This window comes from Phyllostomus hastatus, unplaced genomic scaffold, assembly GCF_019186645.2.
Source record: "Phyllostomus hastatus isolate PE091 unplaced genomic scaffold, TTU_PhHast_1.1 phas_contig_80, whole genome shotgun sequence".
NCBI classification, from domain to species: Eukaryota; Metazoa; Chordata; class Mammalia; order Chiroptera; family Phyllostomidae; genus Phyllostomus; species Phyllostomus hastatus.
Window position 1 is genome coordinate 45,937,977 of NW_025333960.1, and position 21,068 is coordinate 45,959,044.

The 21,068-nt window shown below is 48.6% G+C and overlaps 1 protein-coding gene across 1 annotated transcript in view; it reads right to left on the reverse strand.

Annotated features, from left to right (window-relative positions):
* The window catches only part of FECH (ferrochelatase), a 30,916-nt gene extending 15,735 nt beyond the window's left edge, over positions 1-15,181 (reverse strand). The window contains exons 1-4 of the mRNA XM_045850094.1: positions 14,943-15,181; positions 9,769-9,898; positions 5,621-5,740; positions 4,297-4,445 (exon numbers count right to left, since the gene is read on the reverse strand). Coding sequence (XP_045706050.1) covers positions 4,297-4,445; positions 5,621-5,740; positions 9,769-9,898; positions 14,943-15,009 — 466 coding nt within the window. The 5' untranslated portion in view covers positions 15,010-15,181. The remainder of the gene's footprint in view (positions 1-4,296; positions 4,446-5,620; positions 5,741-9,768; positions 9,899-14,942) is intronic.
* Between the last annotated feature and the right edge of the window lie 5,887 nt (positions 15,182-21,068).

Consider the following 21,068-nt stretch of genomic DNA (forward strand, 5'->3'; position numbering starts at 1 on the left):
CACGGTTGTCCGGGACCAGCCTCCCCCCTCACACACACACGGCTTCACTCAGCACAGTGGCTTTTAAAACTCAAGCTTCTGTGCCTAGTTCTCTGCTCTTCACTGAGAAGAGGGACTCACGAGAAGGGAGAACAGAACTTGGAATCTCCTCTCACGTGCCAGTCACCACAATAGACACTTGGCCTTTTATCCCCTCTTGTTTAAACCCCGCTTTCCAGACAGGGAAACAGAGACCCTCCAGGGTTAATGAGCCTGCCCGAAGTCACACCCCACAGACGGCTGGGCTGGAATTGGAACTCGGCTCTGCCCAGCCCAGAGCCCATGGTCCTCCCTTCCCCGCCCCCACCCGCTTCCACCACCCAGGGTCCCTCCTCCTGGGCCCTCGGGCACCGGGCCACTCAGTCTATATAAAAGTTCTGGGATCCTCAATACAAACTCACTGATAACAAATGACTGAAATGACTCTTCTTGTTTAATACATAGAAAACACCCAACAATGGTACTTCAATTGGAGGTACCGAGTGGATTTTAAATAGTTGTTCTTGGCACCTTAAAGGGCCCCCATGAGCCGCATCTGTGTCCCCGCCCACAAGGCTTTACCAATCCCTCCTTTGTCTGCTCCTGTGTCCTCCTGCATCTTTTTCCCCTGCATTTTGTTTTTATTATTATTTTTTTTAAAAGATTTTATTTATTTGTATTTATTTTTAGAGAGGGAAGGGAGGGAGATAGAGAGAGAGAGAGAAACATCAATGTGCGGTTGCTGGGGGTTATGGCCTGCAACCCAGGAATGTACCCTGGCTGGGAATCGAACCTGGGACACTTTGGTTCCCAGCCTGCGCTCAATCCACTGAGCTATGCCAGCCAGGGCTGTTTTTATTATTTTTAATATGTTTATCAATTTTAGAGAGAGAAGATGGGGCCAGCGAGATAAAAACATCAGTGTAAGACAGGAACAGCGATTGGTTGCCTCCCATATGTGCCCCGAACAGAGATCGAACCTGCAGCCTTTTGGGACAGTGCTCCAGTCAACTGAGCCACCCCAGCCAGGGTTCTTCCCTGCATTTTGAAAGCATGTACAACCACATAATTCTTGGGCATAGAGAAAATCATGAAACTCATGTTTCCTCAAGTCACCCAGTCTTGTTTCCTTGTCTTTTCAAAGGATTACACCTAACACACGCAGGGATGATACTGGAAGACACTACATAAACATTAAGTAAATATATCACATAAACATTAAGTAAATAACCCGAGACAATGTCACTGTCCAACCATTAGCAGGGGCTGCAACTACGAATATAACACTAGCCTGCCACACAAGAAACATCTAGGTTAAAGTGAAGGGAAAGATAAACGCATTTATTGTTTATCTCCAGAGATTCACACACACACACACACACAGAACAGTCCTCAGTAACGGGCCCCGGGAAGCCCCGAAGCAGCAGAGCGTGTTGCCAAGGGTGGGAGAGGAACGCGGAAAGGAGACAGAGACAGGCACGTCTGCACGTGGGAAGGATGGTCTAACTCAGCAACCTCTGCTTGGGGACCACGAGGACAGGGAGGAAAGGGTGTAAATGAAATCGTTGTCAGCTGTCTGCCCCTCCTAAGCCACTGACCTCATATCCCCTTGCATAAAATACGGTGAGCTGCAGTGAACACACGCCGGAGGAAACGACCCTGCAAGCAAACTCCTAATGACCGATTGCTCAAAATTACATGGCTCATCCTGAAACTGCCACCACAGTATTGTCAAGTCCATGTTTAAGGAGCACTTGGCGAGCCAAGGTGCAGCTGAGGCAGCGCTGGCTCTCTGATCTATCTTGAGGCGATACTATTATCAGATTGATATAGTAGGACCCCCAGTGCTGCAGGCGCGCCAGCTTCTCTCGTTTTCCCTCCACCCTTGAAAAGTGGCAGACCAAGTGCCTGGCGTTCGGGAGTTCCTCAATACTGCAGACTAACAGAGGTGCAGAGGCTGCCCTCGCAGATAAAGGCAGGGTGCTGACAGCATTTTGAAGTGCAAGAGAGTACAACCCTCTGGGAAGAACAGATAAGGCTTGCTAAACTGTTCGGTTGGAGACGGCCTGCAGAAACACACCGAGAAAAATGACAATGCGCTCTCTGGGACTGGGCTTATCCTGAGCCAATAACACGAAGGTTCGCGAAGGTTCCCTGCTGGGAGGGGCTGCACCTGCAGCTAGCTGGCTGTCCAGGCTGCAGGGCAGGGAGGGGCCTCCTGCACACTATCAGCACCATGTCGGGGTGGCTGCCCAGTGAGCACCCTTTGGTAGGAACTAGGAAAATGGAAAAAAGGAGCGGAGAAGTTGGATTTTTAAGCAGGACAACTTCATTAATTTCCAGCCCATGAACTCGGCATGCACAGTCATTCGGATGTCTGATCTGTACCTGACTCTTTGAGAAAGAGGTGTGAGATGCAGAGCACAATGCTCTTTATTTATGTCAGACCATGAACCCTGTGCCCGAGACAATAGTCAAAGCTCCCATTTACTGAATTTTTGTCACACACCACGCCAATGCCTTTCGGGACCACCCTATTAAATATTCACAATGACCCTCTGGCTAGGGCTCTGTTACCATCCCCATTTTTGAGGTGAGGCGCAGTGCGGTAAGTAATCTGCCTGCAGTCACACAGCCCACAGTGGGGAAGTCTGGTTCCCGAGGACTCTTCCCAGGCCAACCTGGGAGGCCGAGGCGCCTGCTGGCCTGTCTGGTGTGGACACCCCAGAGGCCTCACCACGGAGCGTGGAAGAGGCGAGAGGGACGTCCTTTCTCTACTCCTTTTCCACGCCTGACAGCTCTACCAGGGCCCTTTGTCAGGACGGGCACGACTCTACTTGTCAACATAAAAAACAGCCATCTTTCCGCCTCCTGTTTCCACTGAAGACAGCAGAGCAACTGCAGGTCCGACTCACAGTAAACCGTTCATCACGATACACTGTTGATGACTACAGTTTGTTCCCTGTCAGGCAGGTGTGAGCGGAGATCAGCCAGTTTCCCCCACGCAACCTTTTAAAAGCTACATTGTGGCGCGCGTGGCTGAACCGTGTAAGAAATGCCCCTGAGCCGCAAGGAAGGGCAGGAAGCAAACCTAATAGTCAGAGGCTCAATTGAGCAATTTTCCAAGTGAGATGATCTGCCGAGAACTCCAGCCCGTTGTCCCCGTCTGGGTGCGATGCGAGTGAAAGGCTGGGGTCCTGCTTTCCGCAGAGCTGCCCTCTATGGGGTCCCCACTGTGTCAGACTCCTGTCCTGATCCTGAGGCCCTAAAGTGTATCTGCAGGTAATGTGCTTCACATGGCCTAAGAGGCCCATTTCAGTTTTAACACTTCTCATATTGGCCTGTACCCACAATAGACACTGTCTTAACATTACCCAGCAGAGGTCCTGGCTGGGTAGCTCAGGTGGTTAGAGCATCATCTTTATGCCAAGGTTGCAGGTTCAATCCCCGGTCAGGGCGCATACAGGAATCAATCAATGACTGACTCTTCCCACCCCTCTCTTCTCCTTCCCCTCTTTCCCTAAAGTACATTTTAAATGTTTTTTTAAATTAATCAGCAGAGTTTTTGTGTGTATAGCTCACTGTTACACGGAAACAGTGGTGTGTCCTACAATCAGTGGTGCCTCAAATGCGAACAAATATGGCACTCAGGGCTCACGCGTGCATTCAGCGTTTCACTCTGCACGCTATTTTTCCGTGTTAGAGGCGTCCCGAGGACAGTTGTCAGAGGGGTGCAGTCCTCTGTTCCGTGTCTCGTCCAGCGAGGCACACAGATGCCTCACGACAGCGGCAGGGCCGGGAGCTAAGAGCAGTTGCTGAAAGTCGCCCCGTCTCACGGCTGCAGCGACAGCTACCTAATCCGGGTGTAAATGTTGATCCAATAGGTGGCTATCCGCACAGAGAGAAAAGGCCACAGCAGCAGCCTCCACCCGTTCCCCAAAGAGTTCCCTCCGGAGCAAGAACGTGTGCCTCTTTTGCTCAGGGTGTGCAGCCCCTTCCTTATAATCCACTTCACATGCGCCTCAAACCGCCGTTTGAGACGAATGCTCCAAATCTTTGGCTTTTTTATCTGTGACATAAGGGAGTCACAGAAAAGGGGATGCAGCCGAGGACAAAGGAAAGTGCCTCGAGGACTAATGACCGTGCACCGCCTGGGGACCTCCACACAGTGCGAGCCGCCGGGACCCAGAACTGCACTGGGCACCCGGCGGTGCTCGGCACTCTGTGCCCACCTGGAAAGAGCAAACCTCGCGAGACGCGAGCCAGGGAGCACGCTACCTGTGTGCGGGGACATCTCGTCCAGCAGCTTCACCATGCTTTCCCCTTGCCTGGACGTCCACATCTTAATGGGGGACCCGCCTCCAATCCTGCGGTACTGCTCCTGGATCTTGGGCGTCCGGCGCTTCGCGATGATTGGTGCCAGCTTACTAAATCATTCAACGTGTAGGTCAGTGGGTTTCATTCCACCTTAGCAACCTCAGAAACATTTTCTACTCAGTAAGAGAAAGATCAGCAGAATTTTAAGAAGAGCCTAACAAGATCAAGCTTTTAAGAATGTCAGCTTCAGGTCACTGACCAGGGCCGGCTCTCCTGGCCTCGATTAGAGAGAAAACTAGACACCCTTGGAGGGGCAGCCACCAGAAGCTGGCACTCCAGCTTTGTTCAAGCACTCTGACGGTTCAGGAGACCTGAGTGTGTGCTAGCTACAATCTTAACACTTTTCGTTCCTGCCCCTAGCAGCAGCTGGGACATATAAGACATTAGGAAGCATCTATTCCTCTTAATGAAAGAAGAAGCGTATTAACCCTATAGATATACTTGCATATATGAACAAAGGTGTATGTGTAACAACGTTCACGTATCAGTGAAACAGCCCAAATGGCTATCGGTGAGGCGCTGGTTAAATGAACTAAGGCACGTCACACAGTGCGATTCTTTACTCATGAAAAGCTTGAGCCAGATCTACACAGTCTGTTATAGAACAATCTCCAAGGTACAATACATTTGAAAAAATCATAGAGTACCCAAGAGTGTGCATGGCTGCATTCGAGTTTGTGTAAAAATGGGGAGGGGGTATATATGTGTGTGTGCACAGCTGTGCCCGGGCATGCACGGACTGTCGGGGGGTGTGGCAGTGCCCACCTCCGGGGTGGGCGCCTGGGAGGCTGTAGCCCCAGGCAAAGGAGACGCTTGCTTCTCACTGTGAACACTTATATTCTCCTGGCATTTTATTATATGACGAGTGTACATTTTTTATCCACAGCAGAAATTGAGCGTCAACCAGCTGTCAAGTGCCAAGAACAAATACATCTCTGCAGACCTTCAAAGGCACCTCAGCCGGGTCAGGACAACTGCAATTCCTAGAGCTGTGGGAGGGGAGGGCTCCAGCAGAACACTCGCCGACTCGCTGTGCCTCTCCTGCAGTTCTCCTGGTATCACATCCTCCTCGCACCCATGAGAAAATCCCAGTGCTGCTCTAGCCACCACCAGACATGCAGTGAGCCGCCTGTCTTTAGAAACCACGGCACTGAGACACGTTAGGGCCAAACGCACTGGACAAGTGGTACCGGCAAGGAAGCGCTGGCGTCCACTGGCACCTTACCTTTGGATGGGAAGCGTTATCAGGTCTCGGTCCAGGAAGAGCCGCAGAAGGAAGTCGTGCACGTCGCCCAGGGTTTCGGGGCCCCCCATGTTGAGCATCAGGATTCCGGTTTTCGGCTTCCTGCGGAGGATGAAACAGAACAGCCGGTTGAGAACGCTTTTCCCTTTCCTCTAGGGCACGATCATGGTGTGGCCGGCAAACCCTCATCAAACCTGCTCTATGCGAAGGTGCAGACCCACAGACCTGTTCGCCGCCGCCCCGTGGCCACTTGCCAGGGAGCTCACGAGGCCTCCAGGTCCGTGTGGCCCCAGCTCAGCCTCTGGCCTTGGTCACGCAGCTGCATCCTTGGCAGGGGTCTTCCCTGGCCTCAAAACGTCTCCCTGCTAACCTGGCGCCCTGAACAAAGGTCCCCAAAGATTCTTTGGGGATCGAGGGTCAAGGTATGGACCTAACGTCCTCCTGAGGCAGGAGCGCCCAGTGATGTGAGAGCCTTATGAATACACAGGTTATGTATCTCTTCAAACTCCAGTTTCTTCATCTGTAAAATGGAGAGACTACCACCTGCCTCTAAAGGTTGTTTTGAGAACTGAATGGATGATGTACATAGTCACTTAGCACAGTGAGTTCTTTCCCACACAGAGAAGCCTTGAGCTTCCCCGTAACTGTATACCAGCCCTTGTCTCACCAGCCTTTTTCTTACCTTCTCTGTGTTTGATTATCCAATTAAATTATTACTGACTTCAATTACTTCTTGCTACCTTGCTTCCTAATCCAGTATCTATCTTTACTCCTTTAGGCAATTCCTGTAAGAAACTATCTAACTTACTCAAAGCAGTTTCAGGCTAAAGAATTAAACACTGAATGAGAAAGAAGAAGCAAAAAAGAAAAGAAAACTCTGGAATAAAAGTTTTAAGTCAAGCAGCATCTGAGAAATCAAAACTCGGAAGGCCTAGGCAAAATGCAAACTCCTCCAGTCCAGAGCACGTCTGGAGCCTGCACAGCCCAAGGCGAACCGGGCCAGAAAGAATTCTCTACTCCTGCCCCTGCCAGCAGCCAGGCGGACCCAGAACAGGACCCAGTGCGTCCCAAGGGCTTCTGGGAGCCTCCGAAAGACGGCGACCAGAGCCTGGGAACCATGAGGTCAGAGTCCAGGACAGGGCCCTGAACTGGAGGCCTGTGTCCCCGTGAACAGGCAGCCACGAGAGGCAGTACAGGAGCCTGCACATGGGAAAACGAAAGGGAACACCAGAGCGCATCTTCCATTCTTTTTCCTTTATTTAAAAAAATCTAGATATAATTCACAGACTACAACACTTGCCGTTTTAAACTGTACAGTTCAGTGGTTTTTCACGTATTCACAAGGTTGCGTGACCATCACAAGTTATCTAATTCTTGAACATTTTCATCACCCCCAAAAAGAAAACCTGTACCCATTGGAGCCGCTCCCCATTTTCCTCCTCCCTCCCCGCCCCCCTCACCCCCCCTTCCTGACAACCACTAATCTCCTTTCTGGGTCTGCGGTCTATTTAGGACATTTCATAGGAACAGAATCATGTAATATGTGACTTTTTGAGTCTGGCTTCTTTCACTTAGGATACAATTCTTAAGATCCATCTATGTTGCAGCATCAACCAGTACTTCTGTCCTTTTCATGCGGAATAATACTCCACTGTGTGGATATGCTCTCCAGCCACTCCCGACAAAGCAGCTGAGGGATAACTGGTCCGAGGCTTATCTAAAACACCGTTATCACGAATGCACCTTCGACATCTCCTGCGTCAGACCACCCCCAGCTGCCGCCGTGACTAAACACTCCCTGCTGGGATGGCTCTTGTTGGGAAGACTGTCCTTGATGCGTTCTAAAGTGAATGCCACTATGACAATGTCTTATTTGCAGCTGCTAAACTGTTGACAACATTTGGCAACGGCAGATGGCAGAGTGTGTCAAATCTGAACAGGTGGAAGCTGTTTCTTGATCAAGCACCCTACAGGTGAATGAGGTAGAAGTCTAAATTTGCAGACTAAATTTTCAAAATCAGAAACAGTTCCTGGGAAAGGAAAACGTTGCATCACAAGGAAGTCAGGGATTTTTCTCATTTACACCCCATTACAAAGACTCACTAAGGTCACTCTTCACATCATCGTCTCAGGCCACGGCACTACTGACATTCCGGGCCGGACAGTCCTCGGTTGCGAAGGGCCGTCCTGGGCGCTGCAGGGGTTTGGGAGCAGGCCTGCTCTCTACTCACCAGAGGGCAGGAGCACACACCCCACCCCAGGTGTGACCACCCAAAATGTCTGCAGATGTGGCCAAACATGTCCTGGGGGGGAATGCCCCTACCCTCAGTTGAGACCACTCTCTTAGACAGAAGAGGGTTAACCTTTTTATTAAACCACACGACTGCACTGGAGATGTCATTGTTCTACAACTTTCCCACCCCCTCTGACCAGAAGTCCTTGCAATGATTTAACAAGGGTGTTTAGTTTTCTTTTCTTGATACCCGAAAATCCAGATTCATTTTATTGTGAAATTGTAATATTCCCCTAATCCTTCTGCTGAGATCACCAGTATTCTCCTGGGATACTGTCTTTCACTTTCAAAATCCGTGATTCACAATAAATTAAATGCATCTCTCCGTGGATCGCCGCCAGTTAACAGATCAGTGGTTAAGAAACCCCAGGCTAGCAGACCCACCTAAGCCCCAGAGGATGTCGATGGGCAAGTGGGATTCAAAGCTGGTTTTCATCTACACCTGAGCTCCCAACCACAGTGTCTTTGAATGGGATGTTACCCTGCCCTGCACACCCAGGTTTTGCAAAGCATGTCGATCTTAAACACGAGAGAGATGGAAATACCTAATACACACGCACTTAATTCAAAGCCATGTTGTGCATGACAAACGGTGCATTAGTAAGCCTTACTCTGACGCCCCCTTTCCGGAATGTGAAGCACAAAGCTTTAGTCGAGGGTGTCCGTCCCTGTGCCCCTGCAGACAGAGCACACCTGAGACCACGGTCTGAAGAGCCAGAGAGCGTCCCTTTGTTTGGATGGAAAAGTGCACGCAGCAAAACCTATTTAAAACTTCTCCCTTTGAAAGGTGTCAACGTTTTGCCATTTTTATATTCTGAGACTCTCAAAATACTAGTTTTTTTCCCTTTGAACTATGAATGGTACCTCACAAAAACTTAGCAATACATAAAATTCAACCCTACACTCTGTAGTCAGCCTGCAGGGCGTGACTGGCCGGAGGGTCCGCGCCGCCTCCAGAGCAGGGTCTAGCAAACCACTATTTTATTTTCATAGCCGTGTAACTTCCATAGAGCACGTGGTCTACCAGAGAGATCAGGGGGTTAAATAGTGCATCGCTACTTTCTCTCACTGCGCTTAGGGTTAAAGGGCAGTGCTCTATCTAAGCGGTCATTCAAATAACCGTCTTTGAAGTCTGCGGCTGCCTCCCTACCAGGGAAGACTCGAGAACAGGCGTGGCTCCTGTCACGAAAGAGGACGCCCAGCAACAACAGCAGGCCTGCTGACGGCCACCCGCAAACACAGGGGCGAGGTACGAATCACGTACTTTATTTCTTCAATAAATTATCAATCCTATTACATCATCTGCGAGTATGGTCACTGTGTTCACAGATGAAAAGCAATGGCAGAGTTGACTACGGGAATTCCTGGTAGATCCATTATTCGCTATCCTGCACGGGACACACATTTCACAGGTGTAATTATGTCAGGTTCCTAAATACATTTCCAGCATACGTGTAACTTGTGTTGTGTGACATGTCCCAGAACTAAGCCCCACATGATCTGCAGACTGCTTGCAGTCAACTCTGTGTCCTTTAACAAAAGCCTGTGGGATTTTTGTATTTGTCAGTTGTCCCTCAACAAAGATGGAAAATGAGTCAATCAATTACTTAATGACTCAGAAATCTCTAAGAATGAAAAAGAACTATCAAAGCCCTATGCAGGAGGCGGGTGGTGAAACCTGTGGAACAGTGGAACAGCTGCTGAAAGGAAGCCACGAAAACGACACCCCGCTCCCTGCACCCCAGATTTTCTGGCCCACTCCTCTGGGGCGCTTGCCTCGGCGGGTGCTAGCATCGGTCAGGAGACACCTTACTAGTACCTCGGACTGGACACTTACCTCTTCCCCGGCTGAACTTGAGGGTTCAGGCTTCTGGCACGTTGGGCTGTTTCTGTGGCGGCCGCCGCTGTGGCTGCTGCACCCGACTGGCACCTCCACGGCTGATGGGCCCTCGAGCTGCCAGGCACCACTGTGACAAAATTAAAGGGGGAGCGTGAAATGCAGCTGGAAAGTGATGTCTTCTGAAGTGGTCCTCAGAGCAGAATTCCTGGATTTGAACTCTAAGGAGATGCTTTGGCAGAGGTGGGATCCCGGCCTCCCCTACCCCCGACTGCTCTGCAGGGGGGGGTGAAGGCCTCTCTGAGGGGACACGGTGGCACCCCCTAGGACGGCTTATCAGGACCTGCCTGGAGCCTCAGGAGAATCACTGCACCTCACGAAAGTCACTGATGACCACGTGCTGCTCAGATGAAAGGGAGAAGCCTGCAGAAAGGGCAGGAGCCGCTGGCGGGAGGAGTGGGACCCGGGCCGGTTTTCCACCAGTCGTGCAGATCTCCCATCGGCCCGCACGCCTCCTCCAACGCAGCAGCCGTGCTAAGGGCCCCAGGGTGGCCCCTGGACCCCAACAAGGGGGAGCCTCCCTTTCAGAGGCCCACTCTGGCACTCTCCCAGCTGTGCCCCATCCCATGGGGTACACAGTCTGCAGGGCCAAGGAATTGTGGACCCCCAGAGGCCAAAGCCCATATTCCTGACCAGGGTCCCAGGACCCCAGAATCCCTGCCCCTGAAGCCCCACACGCACTTCCAGGGTCTGCAGAGGCCTCTTTCCTGGATCCATCCTCCTGAGGGCTGAGCGTGCCACCAGCGTACGCCATTCTCGCCCCGAAGGGTACCCAACGGGTGGCTGCTTGGGGGGGCAAGAATGGAGCTTGAGCATACAAACTGGGGAGCCCACCCAGGGGGATGCACTGGCAGTGGGAAGGGAGGCAGGGAAGCCTGCAGGCCAGACGCAAGTCTCCCAGGGCCTCCACACTCTGCAGGGACTCTGAAGAGTTCGAGACTGCACCCTTCCAGGTCGTTTGTTGTGAAGGTCTGTTTATCAGCGTGGGAAAACAGAATATGTTTCACCGTTTGTTAGGTGGCTGTCCCCCAGGGGATACACGGTTCTCCATTCGCACGCTTGCCCTGGGCCCCACAAGCGTTAGTGGGGCCTGGAGAGGCCACCTAAATTGAGGAGGCCGTGGGCCACGCTCAGCTGCAGCCGCACACTGCACACTTGACCTCCTGTCCGTAATCTCAAACCAACAGGTTTGAGGCCAGCTGCAGGTCAGTCGCCTTCCTTCCTCCTCCTGAGTCACACGTGTCCTAGTAAGGAACTTGAACCAGTGACCAGCAGATCTGACTCAGGATCCAGTTCTGCCACTTACTTAGTCATGTGACTGGGATCGGGCTAAAACATTTCTGAGCCTCAGTTTCCCGCCACCCCCCCCCCCGACCCCCGTGTCAGATGATGACACACTGTTATCGGGATCCTCGTGAGGGTTATAGCAGATACGATCAGTACAGCATTCTGCACAGGATCTGCCACATGTGATTAATGCTGGCATTAGTTTTATTCGTTAAGTGTCTTGAGCGCAGGGACAACACCTGCCGATTTTTATCTCCTAGAATGCCCACAAAGTACAGGAGAATGGCGTCTCCAGGCCACTTAGATTTCCAGCCATCCATACGGTGCCCGTTCCCGACAGAGCCAATTTCAGGAGCTTGTGCCCAGTGACCCTAACTCGGAGTGGAAGCGCCAAGGCTGACATAAAGAAGTTCAGTTCTGCTCCAATGAAGTCTCGCATCAACCCACATGTCCTTGTTGTAGAGGCGTTCAATCTGAACTGCATGATGAGCTCTAACCAGATTCTCAATCACGCCTCAGACTCTGCAGTTCCTCGTGTGAACGAGATGACAATATCAGATCCCATGGAGTATGAGAACAGAACTGTGGCACCCCGTAATATGACTGCTGGTAATAAAATAAAATTTCCCCCCGTGAACCTTAAAAAGGGGTAAGGGTGACATGAGAGTCTCCAACTGATACCTAGAACAATTTGGCAGCAGGCAGCTACTCAAACTGACGCACTATTGCAGTGCCCTCTGCTTACAAAACTCTCCTCTGCGGCTGAACGAATTCTCAGAGGAGAGTGAGGGTTGCTCAGGATCCAGAGTTACTACACTCACCTCCCACAGATTTCTCTAAAACACACCTCTCCCCTAATGATCTGAAGAGTCTAGAAACACAATGAGTGTCTCCTACCAAAAGATTCGTGTTCATCTAGCTAACGGAGTTTGAAGCGATCACTCAGAGGGCCGACTGGGGCTCCGCCCACAGCTGAAGAGCAACCCAAAGGCCCAAGCAGCACTGTGCGGGGTAGACAGTACACATCCTGGAGCCAGACAGATCCGAGCAGAACCCCCTGAGGGGGCCAACACGCCGCGTGGCACTGCTCGGGCACCCACTGAGCTGCTCCACGTCTCACTGTTCTCATCTGTAGGAGGGTGATAAGGTCAGTCCTGCAGAGCTGTGGTGAAGATTAGAGAAAAAAAATAGATGTCCAGCCCCAACAACCGTAGCCAGCACACCGTGTGTGGTTTAACAAGAGGTAAGTCCTCACTTAATACCATCAATAAGTTCCATGACTTTAAGTAAAACAACGTATAATAAAACCAATTTTACCATAGGCTAACTGATATAAAGAAGAACTAACTCCCGGAGGCATCTCATCAACATTATAACAAAGTGATGTCGGACAAAACAACGTTCTTTGAGGACATGCTCTACTCAGTAGTAGGTAACTGCCCACTTATGAACTGAGACCAGGTCATTCTACTCTTGACATGGACAACTGGTCTACCTTTGGAAGCTCTATAAACACTAAAGGCTATAAAACTGAGGGATGGGCAGAAGAGAAGATGATGGAAGAAAAAACATACTTCATTACCCCTGGACAAACCCAACAGGTGAAACATCCCAAACTATACCTGTGACTTAAAGAAGTTCATGGCCATCAACTGGTTCTCTAAAACCAAATTATTTAACATTATGTTAATGATTTTTAATTACCTAATGATATTTAATTTTGTAATGATTGGGGTGGGGTAGAAGAGGATAGAAAAAGCAAGGTACACAAGTACTTCAATATCCTCAGCTCATAGGTAAAGAGCAATCCCTTTCTACCACATAGGAGCTGAGGATTATTGCAAAAGGGACTTATAAAAATATAGGGTTCAGCACAAATAATGCTCATTTTTTATTACAAAATCATAAGCATGCCATTCTGTAACATAACAATACCACTCTCAAACATAGCATATGACATCATAGGTGAAATGTTCAAATTAAAACTATAAATTATTACATCCATATTATTACCCTACTAACTCCACCCAAGCAGGCCCTACTTCTGCCAGATCCTGTGTGTATCATTTAAATAACTAACAGAAATAAGGTTCTATATTGTGACTATTGATAAGCACTTGGGGAGGGGAAGCTTCAAAAAAAAATTGTTATTTTCTGGTATGGAGCCAAAATCTTCTATGTTGTTGAACACTGATACTCTTTATTCTAGTTTTTTTTTTTAATATTCTAGTTTTTTTTTCTTCTTCTTCTAACTACTAAAGACATACATGCTTATGTAGAAAATTTGGAAAGAAAAAGTCACAAAGAAAAACAAGAATTCATTATTCTACCAACTTTCTAATTATATATATAGATAGATACACTATGTATATATGACATAAATATATATGGCAGCCAAATGTGTATAAACTTGGCAGGTGGTACACCCCAGGAAGCCATATGCTAAAAACATAGAATGTAAACTTTACTTTTCCACTTTTACTTTCAGATTTGTTTTCAGAAGTACTACTCAATTTTTTCTAACCAGATAATACTAAATCCTTTATACCAAGCAAGATGATTAAAGTATTCTAACTACATCCTAAAATCAGGGTCCGTAATACAACTGGATGTCAAATCTACTTGCTACAGTTTATGAATCCTTCCACTTAGTTCTTACAACCTGAACAACACATCATTTAAAGCTTCTCGTGTTGTCCCATGACCTCGATCTACAGACTGTCAGACTTTATTTGCCACAAGAAGGGCCAATGAGAGAAAAGATCAATTTGAAACTTCTTTCGGCCCCCTTACTGCCACTGTGCTTCCTCCTCTTTAAAGATCATGCCTTCTGTCTCCCAGGACTTTCCCTCCACCACCAGGGAAGCAAGCCAAGGGTAGATGCGGATGGTGATGGTGGTGATGTTGAAGAATAAGAATGAGGAAATAAAATGGAGTCACGACAGTCAAGCTGCAAAGTTATTAAAAGAAAGTAAGCTGAGGCATAAGGAAACGATTCTAGTCTTGCCTTAATCAGCCTGGGAACTTAAATTTCTGAACTTCCCAATCCTGTGTCAATACCTGGATGCATATTAGTCCCTTATGTATCAATGTCTGGACATGCATCGAACCTTCAGCGAACCATCAGAATGACCTCAGGAAGAAAAGGTTGCATTATTCAGAGCACTAGACATCTGGAAGATTCCCGTCTTAAGCCAATCCACCCGCTAAGAATGCAGGACTGACTTTTTTTTTTTCCCCCAAAAGTGCTTTTACTATAAAACTCTCAGACTTCTTTCTCCTTTGGAACACTCTGAGTATTGCCTCGTTGTGTTTCCCCTTTGCAAACTCTAAGATCCTTAGGTAAATCTTTGTGATATTTACTTCTAACCAAAGCCTCCTGACGCTTGGAGGACAAAGCCTTCTATACAATCCTCCTAGAGACAGGCCCTTACTGAACACATCGTCCCTCCCTCCGTAATCCTCACAACAATCCTGTGCTTATCATCACTCTGATTTTGTAGGTTAAGAACTGAGACTCTGAGAAATACAGCTACTGCTGACAGCCATCCAGCTGACCGGTGGGACAGCATGCCCCCTCCCCGCGGCCTCCCAGGGCCCTCAGGTGACCAATGTCCCCACTCTCGACCCTCCCAGGGAAGGGTCCCTTTCCAGTCCCTTCTCTGTCCCTCGTCCCACCAGGTGCAACTTCCTGGGTAGTAAGCCGCCGCTCCCGGAAGCCCCCCAGGCCAGGGGTTGGGGGCTGGGGATTGGGGCAAGGAGCTGCCCTGGGTCCCCGCCGTCGCAGAGACCCCGGTGTCGGCGACTGCAGCGACAGCCCTACTTACTTCGATCGCGGAGGACAGCGCCCGCAGTTCGCAGGGCCGCAGCCATGTTTATGCCGAGTGAAAGCATTCCCGGGGCAGCCTCCGCCCGGGCCTGGATTCCTGCTGCAGCGGCGCGTCCAGCTGCGGCCCCGACGGCTCCGAGCGGCTGAGCGTCCCCAAAACCCCGGGGAACCCTTATCCCCAGCGTGGTCTCGTACGCGACCCCATGGCGCGCCCACTCATTCGCTGCAGGGGCCTGGGGCGGGGCCAAGAGAAGACACGCCCCCCTCTGGGAGCCCGCCCAGGCCCAGCACCGCCTCCAGAGTCAGCAAGGGCCCCTTACTATGGTAGTGGCCCCCTCTCTGCCACCAAAACAGATCCGTGCATTAAAGTCCCACCACAGCCCTTGTCGCGCTGGACGAATGCCCTGGTTGACTGAGCTAACCTGCCTAAGGCAGGAACCGCAGCCGCAATTCAGCAAAGGACTTCTAGGTATTTTCCCTTACTATGGCTTAGATATTAAGGACTTGGGTTCAGTTCTCTAGTTTGCTTGCTTAATTACAACACAACTGTGCCGAACTTATTTTGTTGGTTTTGCTTTGTTTTCAGAATAGGAAAAGGAATTATTTTTTACTAGAGGCAAATGACATAATTATTCAGTTTCTCTGTCGTGTCTCTGTATAGCCGAGTGTGACAGGTGAGACCAGAAAGCAAACATTCCACTGATAACGTGAGAGCATTAGGAAACGTGAAAACCAGTGTAACGAGTGCATTTCTTACAGGAATGGTGTCCCCGCAGGGTACAGGCGCCTCCCTCATTTCTAGCCAATCCTAATTCCCGCACCTCCACGCCCCTGACCTGCCGAGGTGTTCAGCGCATTGTGGAGAACAAGACCGACCCTTACAACAGAAAAGTCTCAGGTACCGTTCGCTCATTGAACAAGCACTGAGCACGGACTGTATGCACTGGGGCAACAGCGGTGAACAGAATAGACGGGGTTTATTTACACTGGGATTAGGGGAGGGGCAAAATAATCACAATATGTATTATTTGGATGCTGATGAGCATTAGAATGAAAAATGAGGCAACGTAAGGGAAGTGGGGGAGGGGAGGCTCATGTAATTCGAAATAGATGGGTCAGAGAAGTCCTCCCTAACCTTTGGGCAAAGTAAGGGGGCAAGCCATGTGCAACAGTTCACAAGGAAGGAGTCTGGATAGGGTCGAAAGCCAATTTCAAAACTTGAGCTCTTGATTGACTTGGTATATTATTGAAGTTAGCCCTCCTGTGGTTATGAACCCAATGTAAAATGCCTAATTAAAGGGATTGCTTTTCAGGTTATCTGCATGATCTTCAAATCCAAGCAAGAGATGCTTCTTTTTAAAAAAAAATATTTTTATTTATTTATTTGAGAGAGGGAAGGGAGGGAAAAAGAGAGGGAAAGAAACATCAATCAGTTGCTTCTTGCAAGCCCCCAAACAGGGCCTGGCTCACAACCCAGTCATGTGCCCTGATTGGGAATCGAACCAGTAACACTCAAGCCACTGAGCCACACCAATCAGGGCCAAGAGATGTTTCTTGAAAAACACAGTAAAACTTGCTCCAGGCATCAGACTGCTTTCCTACATATACATTTTGCTAACTCTACTCCTGTAACAAACATTAAGAAGGTGATCTTTATAGATAATATATTTCTCTACCTAACACCTAAATCTATTTCTTTTAGATAAATGACACAAAAAACAGTCAACATTTTGAGATGCTGGGCTAGAAAAAGCATAGACAAGGCCAGAAAACTTTCTAGAAAAGGCCAAAGGTTTCAGGTGTCTGGGCTACAAGGCTCTCAGCGACCTCTGGGAGCACTGGATAAGTCACCCCTCCAAGCCTGGGTGCTGTGCGCCCTCCTGCCGGGTGGAGATAACCAGGGGTCTCCTGGCCCCTCCCAGGCTAACGCTGATGATTAGTGACAGGGTGTAAAGGTGCCGCCAAGTCTCACATCATCGACAGCTGGGAGGGGGGAAATTTGTGTCTGCCCAGAAAGGAGGAAGGAGCTGGCAAAACATGCTTTCTTAAATATATCAACATAATGACATCTTAAAAATGAATTAGCACCATTCATACATTTTATTCACATCTTGTATTTTCATTGTTACTGACTTAAAAAAACTTAGTCAAAGTTCCTCATGTGTAAAATCTCCTGGTTCTTGGGGATGTAAAGTACAGCATGGGGAATATAGTCAATAATATTGTAATAACTATGTAGGGTGTGCTAGGTGGGCACTGGAAGTATCGATGGGAACACTCTGTAAAGTATATGATTGTCTGACCACTGTACTGTACACCTGAAACTAACACAAAATAATACTGAATGTAAATGGCAATTGAAAAACAAAATTAAAAAAGGAACGAAGTGCTGATACAAGCAACAATGCAGATGAATCATTATGCAGAAAGAGACTTTTACAAAAATTCCAAATACGTAAATAAATAAAGCCTCCTTGTGCACATGTAAAGACTCAGAGATTATAAACGGAAACAGAACTTCGTTATTTTTTTTCCAACAGAAAGTACTATAACAATTGGTACTTCTAATCTATGGCTTATTTCTTACAAATATCAAATAGAACAGCTTTCCAACAACAAGTACATTTTTATGTTCTTCTGAAATAAAAGCCGATAAAATGTGCTTTGTATCGGTCCTTTTCAAAACTGATTAGAAAATAGCCCTAAACCCAGAAATTGTGAATTCTAAGTACGAGTTTAACTAAGAAAACTATAAAGGTCCTTGAAAGGCTAAAGTCATTTACAAAACTATGTGAGATTCACATGTATATATGCATTTTATTTATATATTTATGTTATAAAAATGCATTTTTTTCTGGCTTACACATTTGTAACAAAATTAGAGACGGCTTCCTCACAAACAGAGGGCCGAAAGCAGCCTCTGGGCCGGCGCAGATAAGCGGCCCCTCCCCTGCGGGAGGGTTGCTTGCCAGAGCCGGTGACTTCATTAGCGAGGAGAGAAGAGCAGGCTCTCCTGTCACAGACAGAACTGCCAGTTCAGCCTGTGGTCCTAAATGAAATGAATTTGTTGGTTTCAGCTCACCGCTTCAGGGAAGGAGGGGAATGGCTTAATTCATTATTTGTCATGATTGGCACCTCTGAGCTACACAAACTAAATTTAGATTACTCAATCCTGTTTCCTTAATCAGAAAAACGGCGGGCAAGTGGGGGTGGTGTTCAAGGCAAGAGACACAGTGGCCGGGAGAGGCAAACACATGATTACTCAGAACGATCTGATCGATTGCCCTCACAATTTTACAGCAAAGAGGCCACCCAACCCAGGCCAGTGTGACACGCATTTTGACTCCGTAACCTCGCAGAGCCTTTAAGCCCACCAGTGGCGGTGGGTTTATTAAAGTGCATCTGCACATATTTACTGAGTCTACTGTGAGCAAATTAACGTAAAGGCTAAACAATTAAAAAGTAAACCAGACTCTCAGCCTGGCTGGCGTAGCTCAGTGGATTAAGCGTGGGCTGCGAACCAAAGCATCGCAGGTTCGATTCCCAGTCAGGGCACATGCCTGGGTTGTGGGTCAGGTCCCCAGTGGGGCCACATGAGAGGCAACCACACATTGAAAAGAAAAAAAAAAAAAAGTAAACCAGACTCTCAAGTAGTTCTTTCATTAAGCAAACAAGTCCAGTGTGTATGGAGAACCTACCTAGGCCAGGCACGTGGTAGGCACTGGCCCACAACCATGACTTACACTGTCTCTACTTTCATGACGCTTACATTCTAGGATGCAAGGCAGACAGTAAACAGAAAATACACAATATAAAGTCAGGTATGGCTAGGAACCATGGATAAAAATAAAAGAGGCCAAAGAATGCAGAGAGGCAGGCATGGCTAGTTCCGGTGGTGCAGTTGGACTGGGCCCCTCTGTGAAGGTGGCATTTGAGCAGGGAGCTGTGGGCAGCGAGGGAGGCCCTCTGGAGGGGCCTCACCGCAGAGGAACCAGCAAGGGCTGGCGCACACTTGAGACTTGTGGTCATTTCCCAAGGCTGCCGGAATAACGAACCACAAACTGGGTGGCTTAAAACCATAGAAATTATTGTTTTCCAGTTGTGAAGTCTCAAATCAAGGTGTCAACACGGCCATGCGCCCTCTAAAATCTGTCCTTTTTGTATTGTTGTTTCTGAGGGTTTCACGCTGCAGGAGGACCGGGCACAGCTACCCCACAGGGAGTTTTAGGGGTCATCTGTGTAAAAAGAAGGATTAAAGCTCACCGTTTATTCATTCATTCATTCATCTTTTTCCAAATCAATTTCCAGGAGCTCATCTCTCTCCTTGCTAATTTGTCCTTCCTAACAGCTAATAGTTAAACTTTTTTTTCCTTTTGCTTATGTCCACTCCCTTTTGATTTGCCTTCAACTACAGAGGAAAGACCTTTGGGTAAAGACAGGGATTCCAAAGCATAAATATAATTTGACTCCCTCCCCTAAATCCTTCCTACTGAAATCTAAGTACAGGTTTTGTTGTTGGTGGTGGTGTTTTCAACCACAAACTTGGAAGTATGGTGGGGAGGGAAGCGAACCACGAACCACAGCAACATCATTTGGGAAGTTGGAAGGGAGATGGATAAATATTCATGATTTAGCAGACCCCAGAAAACTGAGCGTGAAGCTAGCCATTCTAATACAGGAACCATTCATTTACATGACGGAATTGCTACACAGTTCAGGATGGCAGCCCCGGTACCTCTGGAATTGGGGGTGAAAGAGAAGAGATGCTGGAATGAGAGGGGTTGAAAGCCTGTTGAAGTGGTCAGGTTGCCTCGATTTCCCCCCCTGCAGCAACTGTCCCACCCACCCAGCAGCAGACTGGACATCCGGGTCCTGGAGAGGAAACAGAGGGCTCTGGACTGAAGGTAGTGGGCACAGCTCAGAGCAGAGAACCACTGAAGAGAACTAGCCAACTTACTGAAGGTGCAGGGACCCAGCCCTCTTCTCCTTCCCCTCCCTCCCCCCGACCCCACCCACCCCCAAGGAGATGGGAAGGGTCTGGAATCCGACCAGCCCAAGAAGAAAGACCTAAACTAAGGACATTGATACCAGGCACCCCAGCCGACAAAAGGTACACATCTCCCTCCCAGGCAATTTGAGCACTTTCATTCCCCATTTGGAATTCTCAGCAGAGGCCCAACACCACCTGGTATCTGCAGAAAGCCGCTAATGGGACAAAGAGAGACCCAGATGAACAGAAAGAAGCACCATGGAGAACACTGGGATGGTGTGGCCACGGCTGCAGGACACTGTCGCTTGAATTGCTACAGCATCAGCCTCCCATCTGCCTCTAAAACTGGGAGCAGGTCTGCTGCTACACAAGCACCCAAGTTGAAGGGGGTTTGGGTGTGAGCACCAGCTTCGAGGTCCACACCAGGAACAGCTTTCAGGGAGGAAAGAGTTGAGAAATACAAGTCCAGCCAGAGGACAGTGCCACAAGAGCAGGGACTCAGAACCAGCGGTGTGTGCTGGACACTCGGCAGGGACAGGGGAGGGAGTTGTGACACCTGGATCACGACAGCCACGCAGTGAAGGGAACGAATGCCCACCTGTGCGAGTTCTGCTGCTCAGCGGGCTTGGTTCCTTGGCCTGATGTCACCGTGGCCTTGACTCCCTTACCCCATCTAATCCCACGCTCTCCCTCAGTGTTTAAAACTCTCAACTGATTTCCACAATTAAAATTTAGGATAATTGAACTTAATGCCTTCACCTAAATTCTGATCAAATGAATTGCCTACCCGAATCCAATTAGAGCTCATTTACATTCTTACTTTTTATTTAATGACACAGGCCAAATATACGACAAATGGCCCATTTCCATCTGTCAGTTTGCTTAACTGCAAAATAGAATATAATGTGTTTAAAAACAACACCAAAAAATTATGAAAAGATGTGGCTGGGACCCATATCTCATTTTTATTTTTTATCCTCATCCAAGGACATTTTCATCATTGCTGTGACAGAGAGGGAGAAACATTCATGCAGGAGAGAAGTGTAAGCTGGTTGCCACTTGTATATGCAGGATCATATGCCCCTGGATGGGGACTGAACTCTCAACCTAGGTACGTGCCCTGACCAGGAATCG